We start from the raw sequence: 9983 nt of genomic DNA, 5'->3' as shown, positions 1-9983 counted from the left end.
TTTTTACAAAATATGTATTCCCAGTATGTGACTGGGCGTCTACATTTCGGCGATAAAATAACTGAACATTGATAAATAATGAATACTGAAACATATAACACTAGCTATACCCAAGGCATGTACCATTTAGTGTAGTTGTTATCATTTGGACCTGTATTTCGCAACGAATAACAAACTTAAAGCACGATATCAGCACGTATATTCATGTGATACTGATGAAATCAGGGACAGACATCAGATATAGAGATAGTATATGGGCGCTTTTGAGTTGAATATACTGACTGCAATCACTATGAATATATTTTGAATACGAAGAGTTTAAATTCAATTTGGCATAAATATTTAGTTACTAACTTAGTGCGATCTTTTTTCTCAGTTCATTATTGTTTAAGGAAAATAATAAGTCAAAATGGGACCAAGTTTTTATTTTATATGTTTGATATCGACAACTGTGTTAGGTATGTATATTTCATATATATTAACTTTTGCAATTATTTACAGATCAAGTAAGATAAAATGTGTTTGGGAAATATAAAAATATATTCCAGGGATGAAAAGCTAGTTAAGAGTTTATTTTCTTATTTTAAAAGACGATATAATTTGTACCAAAGTCATCTAGGTAAACCCGGTTGGGTTTTAACAAAAATGTCTGAGAAGTAGATTGTTAAAGATGTTAATTTGCTACCCTTACACTAATTTACAGTGTTGCAACAAATATTATAACATTTAAGCAATGTCTTAAAATATTCGTAACATATCCAACCCAGATATGATCGTGGTAAACTTTGTAACATTTTGACGTTTTCCTTAGCACGCTTGTGTATGGCAGCGACCACTACACTGGAACCGACTCATACAACACATGAAACTACAACGCGTGCAGCCACTACAACTGAGTCGCCCAAAACGAAACCTACGTCATCAGAATCTACAACGATGGAACATACGACACCTGGGTCAACGGTGCCAAATACGTCGACAAATAAACCCACGACCCCGAAATCAACAACAGTGGAATCTACAACAACAGAGGCTACGACGCCCAAAACGAAACCTACGTCATCAGAATCTACCACGATGGAACATACGACACCTGGGTCTACGGTGCCAGATACGTCGACACATAAAACCACGACCCCGAAATCAACAACAGCGGAATCTACAACAACAGAGGCTACGACGCCCGAAGCCACAACATCAGCAGCCACGACATCTGAGGCCACGACATCTGAGGCAACGACACCAGAAGCAACTACGCCAGAAGCCACGACACAAGAAGCCACGACACCACAGTTTACGACACCAGAAGTCACGACGCCAGAAAATACAACACCAGAAGCCACGACATCAGAAGTCACGACGACGCAAGTTACGACGCCAGAACCAACCACACCTGTACCTGCTATCATACAGACATTCGGGATTCTTGATAAAGAAAACAAAACCTACTGCATTGTACTTGAAGGAAAACTGGAATTCGAGATACCGTACATGACTAAGGACGGGAAGGTAAATCTGGAGTTCGAGTTACCGTACATGACTAAGAACGGCAGGTAAATCTGGAGTTCGAGATACCGTACATGACTAAGGACGGTCAGTTAAATCTGGAGTTCGAGATACCGTTCATGACTCAGGACGGCCAGGTAAATCTGGAGTTCGAGATACCGTACATGACTTAGGGCGGTCAGTTAAATATGGAGTTCGAGATACCGTACATGACTAAGGACGGTCAGGTAAACTGGAGTTCGAGGTACCGTACATGACTTAAGACGGTCAGGTAAATCTGGAGTTCGAAATACCGTACATGACTAAGGACGGTTAGGTAAATCTGGAGTTCGAGATAACGTACACTACTAAGGACGGTCAGGTAAACTGGAGTTCGAAATACCTTGCATGACTAAGGACGGTCAGATAAATCTGGAGTTCGAGATACCGTACATGACTAAGGACGGTCAGGTAAATCTGGAGTTCGAGATACCGTACATGACTAAGGACGGTCATGTAAACTGGAGTTCGAGATACCGTACATGACTAAGGACGGTCAGGTTATAATTATTTTGTTTTCTAATGTAGTATATGTTCAACGGATGATTCCAAGTCATGCCAGTGGTGTCGATAATGGGCAAAACGCAAATGTCAAGCTGTAAAATATTTTTATTTATTTTTTAAATGCATTATTTTACAGAAGTATATTTTTCTGCTAAAAAGCGGAAAACATCGTTTATTGCGTTTCGAAATAATGTATAATAAAACTAATAGATACGAAAAAATTACACACTAAAACTACATTCTATATTATCTTTTCGAACTTTACATTGTAATAAATCCATTACATATGTCTTTTTATGAATTTAACTGAAATAGTGTGTTGATATACAATTTTGCATACTATTTTTTTAACGTTAATGTCCTTTGCTAGGTTATTAAAGCACGTATACCACTTCCCATCAACACCACGGTCAGCGGTTCCTGCAAATACAATGGGTTGGACACAGCACAGCAGATCATACTTTCATTCTTTGATGACTGGAGTTTTTCGGTTATCATAAACCAATCTCAGACAGTTTCGTTTGGTAGAAGACGATTATTGGCGGAAACCGTAACCTACGATTGGAACGCAATTTCTCTCAATTACGTCATAGATGATAATTTTCCAAACGCACAGGATATAGGTAACTTAGTTATATCCACGCAAAAACCAACAGTTCGCGGCGTAACCTTATATTTACAATACACGACGCATATATTTAGTTATTGCGTGATTTGCAATTCTATATAAAAAAAAGTTCACAATCCATGTGAAAATGGAAATTTAAATAAAATGGTTATTTAAATAGAAAATATTCAATAGAATAAAGCTAATCCCATGTTGTTATTTTTTGTAATTTATATATGCAATTAAAACTAAATTGGAGATGAACATTAGCCTCACCATAGATCTGAAAATATTTGATAAGAGACGCCTTCGACACGGTGTTTGGTTATAATAAGTATGCAACATATAAGAGACAAACGAGTTTATCAGTTGGGCTGTTTACACTATTTTTGCAATGAGATTCATATCCAAAACACTATTTTGACCTATTGTTCACGTTACAGGAAAGCGGTTTCAAGACTTTTCAAAGCCGAATTTCGCCGAATTTAAATCCAAACAAGACGGAAGCTACAAATGCGACGCCGATCAGAGAATCGACATTGGTGATCAGAACATCACGTTGGTCTTGTCAAACTTCCAGTATACAGCTTTTGCAAAGCAGGTTGATAAAACATTTGAGAACGAAGGAGGTAAGAGAATTAAGAATTGTTTATTAAAACATATGACAGTATGATTTATTAAAAGAATTGTTGAAGTCGACCTATTGTAATAAATACATATTCATTCAAGATTAAATGTGTGCAATTTACGCAGGATTATTTTTTGTTTGACAGTAAACACAAATCTGCAGTTATGATCCAAAACTATCAAAACAATGCTTGAGGTGTTTGACATTTGATTCATACGCATGAGAACTCCAAATCAGTGTAAATGAATACGAAATCATTGTGCATTGATATAAACTAAACATCGAAACATAATGTTTTCTCGATCAATGCATATCAAAAGAGTTTAATTTGAACTATTTCACATGTGTGTCCTTATTTTATAAGTAATTATTATTAAAGTGACCGAGTGTGGTGCGGACAAGAAAGATGACGACGACCATGTTGGTGCTATCGTCGGTGGGGTTGTTGGCGGCACCGTCGGTTTGATCATCATCATCGGTATCGTGTTATACTGCAGGAACAGGCGAAGGAAGGACTACGTTGTCATGTAGAATAATAGACACTCTTGCTTATTCATCATTAGCTTCTGGTACATTATGTATGTACATGTTAAAGCCGTATCATTGCGTCACACGATTCAGTTTGTTTTACAAACGGTTTGAATGTTTGTGATGTGATGTTCATGTTCAATATGTGAGTTAAACGGTAGCATGGTTTGCATATATTGTGTCTATATTAATTTTCACAGCTTCTAAAATCATTTACGTTAACAAGTACGTGATATTTTCTGTAAGTCTAATTTGAAACGTAAACTAGTCTGTAAATGAAAACAGATCATATCAATGCGTATAAGTAGAAAAATTAAATCAATTTGAACAAAAGACGTGCTAGTTGCTTAGCAAATTGTTCACTAGTTTAAATTCATGCAAGCCTATAACGGCGCATATACCCAGTCACCACATCATCATTTGCATGAATAAAATTGTCACAGCACATTTCCTAACGTGGATACTAAACTAATATTTCCATACTGTAAGAACGGAAATAAATCCCTTACATCAAACCATCAATTCAGCATTGCAAGTTTTACTAAAACAAGCATGTTTAACACCCTATTTATAAATAATACAAGCATTCAATAACAACATTGTAGGTCTAACAAATACACCAATATATATCATATAAACACCTATATTTAATGTCGCAAAACAACGGTTGATATGATGTTTACTTTATGACTGAGAGGTCCCATGTCCAATCCTCAGTCATTGAGATTTCTCAAACTTCGTTAGGACACAGGTATCAGTATTCCCCTGAAATGGTCCAGACAGGTGTATTGTTTAAACTTAGACTTGTGGAACTTGAAACGGTTTAAAGTTCATGCAAGCCACAATAAAACTAACAATCAGTCATTTCATTAATTTAAAATCGACTTTTCCTTCAAAGCTCTACTCCAGGCCTGCAAACAAAGACGTTTCATCGTACATCGATCAGCGCCAAAACAATCATCATTTCAAATAGAATTAAAACAATGACCAAAACATATATCTCACCAAACCAAGAATACAATGCAGTATCATTAATCTCAATTTTTTTTATTGAAAAGGTCATGCATATTTGAACTTTTTCGGATACGAATGAATATTGTTTGAATATTATTTTGTATTTGGTGTTTACAATTATAAAATGTGTATTTGTATGCGTTTTTATATGTGTATTTCATACTTCAACATAAATGATTGAGATAGTGAGTCTTTTTAATCACATAATCATGACCATGTGTCTGCATGTTTAGAAACACTTAATGTATGTATATGGCGATTAATTTATTTTCTGTATTTTTTTAAAGGCAGTACTGTTTAATTTTTGCTCAGCATGTCTTTGAGAACGCCTTAGCCAATATTTGATAACAGATGGCATTTGTTAAAAACCAATCTGTACACTAGCATAATTATTTACATGTCAACATGTTTACCACTATTTTAATGAACTCATTATGCAACAGGTTATGTACATTTGCAGGGGGGTCACATGTTTGTGTATCTGGCGGGGGGGGGGGGGCACATGTTTGTGTATCTGGCGGGGGGGGGGGGGTCACATGTTTGTGTATCTGGCGGGGGGGTCACATGTTTGTGTATCTGGCGGGGGGGGGGGGTCACATGTTTGTGTATCTGGCGGGGGGGGGGGGTCACATGTTTGTGTATCTGGCGGGGGGGGTCACATGTTTGTGTATCTGTAAGAGGGCATCTGCAGGAGGGGGGGTCACATGTTTGTGTATCTGGCAGGGGGGGGGTCACATGTTTGTGTATCTGTAAGAGGGCATCTGCAGGGGGGGTCACATGTTTGTGTATCTGGCGGGGGGGTCAATGTTTGTGTATCTGGCAGGGGGGGTCACATGTTTGTGTATCTGGCAGGGGGGGGTCACATGTTTGTGTATCTGGCAGGGGGGGGGTCACATGTTTGTGTATCTGGCGGGGGGGGGGGTCACATGTTTGTGTATCTGGCGGGGGGTCACATGTTTGTGTATCTGGCAGGGGGGGTCACATGTTTGTGTATCTGGCGGGGGGGGGGGGGTCACATGTTTGTGTATCTGGCAGGGGGGGTCACATGTTTGTGTATCTGGCGGGGGGTCACATGTTTGTGTATCTGGCGGGGGGGGGGGTCACATGTATGTGTATCTAGCAGGGGGGGTCACATGTTTGTGTATCTGGCAGGGGGGGGGGTCACATGTTTGTGTATCTGGCGTGGGGGGGGGTCACATGTTTGTGTATCTGGCGGGGGGTCACATGTTTGTGTATCTGGCGGGGGGGGTCACATGTTTGTGTATCTGGCGGGGGGGGGTCACATGTTTGTGTATCTGGCGGGGGGGTCACATGTTTGTGTATCTGGCAGGGGGGGGGGGGGTCACATGTTTGTGTATCTGTAAGAGGGCATCTGTTCATCGGCCTTGCCTTTCCCAACAAATATAATCAGATCTTCACGATAACGATAAAACGAGTACTCGAACATGACAATAACTGATAAACATCAAATATAAACTAAGTTTGAAAGCAAAGCATGCATGTAATAGTGTTGGTTTCAATGTACTTAGTTTGAGTCTGGTATTCGCTAATAGATATATGAATGCATCCGATATGATAGCATAAGATGAAAAGCGATAATGATAACAAATACATGTGCAACCGATTAATACTTCCGTGTTCAATGAACAGAAGATAATATAAAATGGCAGCAGTGTTCAAGTATATATTTCGGATCAGCACAATAATTGTCCTATCCATATATACATGCATAAATACTCATTATATATCGTAACACAAAATACTTAGGACCGTAAGCAAAAACTAAACATGATCTACATTTCTCTTGAGTGTGAAGGCACTTGAACGTCGTTCAATATTTAAGGAACCTTTTAACATTTTGGCAAATTGACAAAATTGAAAACAAAAACAAATTTGCAAAGTTGTTGTAGTTATGATATTTGCGAGGAAATAGTAATACTGAACATGTACTATGCTCTAAAACAACCCTTAAATGGACCTTTTGACGATTTAAAACCCTAAAAATCATAGAGCGTTACAGACGCGAAACGATTGAATAATTTGGAGAGTTCTGTTGTTATCGCTATATTATTTGACATTACGAGGATTGCTTACATTAAGTAAAACATACAAGATATAAGATGGGAAAAGTGGTCGAGTGGTTGAACTGCTTGTCTTTTACTCCAAGGGCCAGTGGTTCGAGCCCAATTGAGGATTAATTTTTTCTTTCTTTAAAGTTATTCTTGTCTGTTTTGCCAATTTAAAGCATTTTTAATGACAAACTTCAATACATGCCAAACTCTTTGAAAATGTCCCTTGAAAAGTCGGAACACATCCTGTGTTTGTTATACACAATATATTGTGAATGAAAATCGTAAAATACACCAGTTTTTTTATTCACACGTTCTTTCACGTTCCTACTAAAATACAAACCGGACATTTGAGATTCCTATCCATCACAATATGTGATCGATTCTTTGTGGTTTACGAAAAAAAATAATACTACAACAGAGACGAAATATACACATGCGACTCAGACAATCAACATTGGTGACCATCGCATCAAGTTGGACTTGTTTACTTCATTGTTGACCAGCGCATCAAGTTAGACTTGTTTACCTACTAGTATATCGCATTGCACATCAGATCAAAGATACGCTCGGTTTGAAAACTGGTAGTTTATGAGCAGATATTAATTGATAATTCATTTGATTTGACATATCATTTAAGCCAAATCATTTAATCCAAATCCAACAATGAGATTCTCTGCAGACGGCTGATGCCTTTTCCTGTTTGTTAATTAATATCCGTACTCGGCGGTACCGAAACAGTTCATAAACAATAAAGTGACAACTACAAATGCATTGAGTACTCACTTTAAGTACGGAATGGAGGCTGTCATCGGCTGAAGTTTTATGATTATTTTTATTTCGCAGACACAGCGCAGTCTTGAACTGAAGCCATCGTTAGCGAATTGTTTGTCTTGGAATACATGGGATTTTCCTCGGATGCCAAGAAACAGCACAGTAAATGGACATTCGACACATTGGTACCCTCCAGACAGCGTTGCGTGATTCAGTTTACTCTAAGTAATAGTTGGGCAAATCACTTGTCTTTAAGTTATCGATGTGCGAATCGGTTGCATTTGATCAATTTTGTGTCGCATCGGTGTCGCATCGGCTCTCTTGCGCTTATTGTTGGTCAAAGCGATTCTAGATTCCTAGAGTCAAAACGTAACAATATCACCGTGCAGATGTGTTTCCATGTATTTCACGCGAGGCCAAATATATTGTCTAGTATGAATGTATTCTTTAGTTGACATCCAGGATGTATAGTCATTTTTATTGGAGCAAGAGAGGCAAATATCGGTTGTATTAAATGTCACTTTCGCAAATTATTGGCCTTAAAATTATTGTTGGAAAGTACACCAATGTGTATTACCAGTATTCTATATAAAGTTGAAAGTTATATTCGTTTTTAAACATTTCAACTAGCAATACACATGCCATTTAACATGACTGTATGATTCTTTATAGTAACAGAGTGTAATAGCCTTTAGGGCAGCCTGTCGCCGAAATACGTTCGCCTTTAATTAGGAGGGATTATCAAAATGGCTGTCGACTGGCGTGTCAATCGGAGTAATGAAAGTGACGAAAATAAAGTAAAGAACGCACAAGGTGTAAATGAACATTTAGTTTTAAGGAAATGATGCATGTCATATTAATATTATACAAATAATACACTCCCCATGTTTCCACACCATTAATTGGCATAGAATCCCGAGAAATCAATGAACATGTGCAGCTGAGAGAGGAATTTACATCAACAATTTGTCAAATGATCGATATCTTTCAATGTCATAACACCTAAACATATACTCAAAGATACACGATTCATAACTTTCTCGCAGACATGTTTTTTTATTCTTATGTGGTATAATAAGACATTCTTAAATACACACACTTGCCATATTTTGGTTTAAATATGTTTACTGTGATATTGGAGTATTTGGAAAATGAAGCATGTATGTGTTGGTCACTATTAGCTCTCATATCGTCGCTGAACATTTCGCAATTACAAATTATTTACAGTAAAAATGAAATACAATTCCGTACAAACGTACTGTAATTATGTTTTCTTTCAACAGTAAATCTGGCAATTAACGAAATGTATCTCTAAACCACATACTAATTTTTCTATAGATTCGTCTTCAAGAAATAAGATTACGTCATTGGGACACCATGTTCAGCCAAGTATGTTTTGCGTTCAAAATGATACTGGGGTTTGGATGAAATGAGTTTTCCATATACATGTACATGTATACGAAATGTTAGTGCACTTATACAAACAATACCCCTTTTTAACAGTAAGAATTATCTTTATAAGCTTTCTAATGACGGATGTGATGTCCTTTCGATATCATGGTACAATTTTCGAAAAACTGAAAGTAGTATCCGTCTAAATAAATGAGCATATGATTAATACTATTCCGTAATATCTGTTTAAATGCGCCGCCAACATGGAAAAGTCCGATGTATAAGAGTATCAGTGTATTGGTGTATTTAAATAAACTAACCACTTTCGTATAAAGCTTATCATTTGAAAGAACGTCAATATCGATCAGCAGTAAATACGTCGAGGTTAAACACGGCATTTGTGAAACACCTACATGTTTTAATACACATCTATCTACTAAACTGTTCACGAAAAATCGATATTCAACCGCGATCAAATTGATGGATAATCTTTCATTCAAATAAAGCTCCGATATCATTACAAACAATAGAAACAACGCAATTATTCATTGAAGTGGTTAAAACCAGGATTTAATTCCATGCAGTATAAAATACAGGTATGTATCAGTCTACTTTCGTTTCAGGTTAAGGAGTATATTTTCTTCACGAATAGGTACACGTTCAAAGGGGTACTTTGTTAAGGTGGACCTTGCGATCATCGATCGAACAAAACGGTACAGTTCCAAAATTAAAATGTATTTTCCACCAGCAAACTCCCCGCAAACAAAATAATCGATAAAATGGAAGAATGAAATTACGTTCTTGTGTGCGTATTTGGGCATAAATTACAACGTCGTCGTTTAATAAAAGAAATACGCGATAGGTTTTAACTGTAAACAATAATGGTGCAAACAGACTAACAAGATAACACAAAATAGTATAT

The 9983-nt window shown here is 37.2% G+C and overlaps 1 protein-coding gene across 2 annotated transcripts; it reads left to right on the top strand.

Moving 5' to 3' along the window:
- The first annotated feature begins 201 nt into the window (after positions 1-201).
- On the top strand, positions 202-5015 carry LOC127836046 (mucin-2-like). 2 transcript variants are annotated; one of them, XM_052362467.1, is made up of 6 exons: positions 202-458; positions 812-952; positions 1094-1509; positions 2420-2672; positions 3100-3285; positions 3664-5015. In XM_052362467.1, the coding sequence occupies exons 1-6, from the start codon at positions 410-412 to the stop codon at positions 3813-3815; spliced, it is 1197 nt and encodes a 398-aa protein (XP_052218427.1). In that variant the 5' UTR covers positions 202-409; the 3' UTR covers positions 3816-5015. The 2 variants fall into 2 exon arrangements, with proteins under 2 accessions (XP_052218427.1, XP_052218426.1); XM_052362466.1 differs by having other exon boundaries at positions 812-1509.
- Positions 5016-9983: the final 4968 nt, after the last annotated feature.

The sequence above is a fragment of the Dreissena polymorpha genome, chromosome 6 (assembly GCF_020536995.1).
Source record: "Dreissena polymorpha isolate Duluth1 chromosome 6, UMN_Dpol_1.0, whole genome shotgun sequence".
Lineage (NCBI taxonomy): Eukaryota > Metazoa > Mollusca > Bivalvia > Myida > Dreissenidae > Dreissena > Dreissena polymorpha.
This window is presented reverse-complemented; position numbering and strand designations above follow the sequence as displayed.

Bases quoted from the DNA above. Each gene is read 5' to 3' on its own strand.
- LOC127836046 (XM_052362466.1), top strand. From the start codon at position 410: ATGGGACCAAGTTTTTATTTTATATGTTTGATATCGACAACTGTGTTA. The intron at 1,510-2,419 runs GTAAATCTGGAG...GTCCTTTGCTAG, and splicing joins ACATGACTAAGGACGGGAAG to GTTATTAAAGCACGTATACC. The intron at 2,673-3,099 runs GTAACTTAGTTA...TTCACGTTACAG, and splicing joins TCCAAACGCACAGGATATAG to GAAAGCGGTTTCAAGACTTT.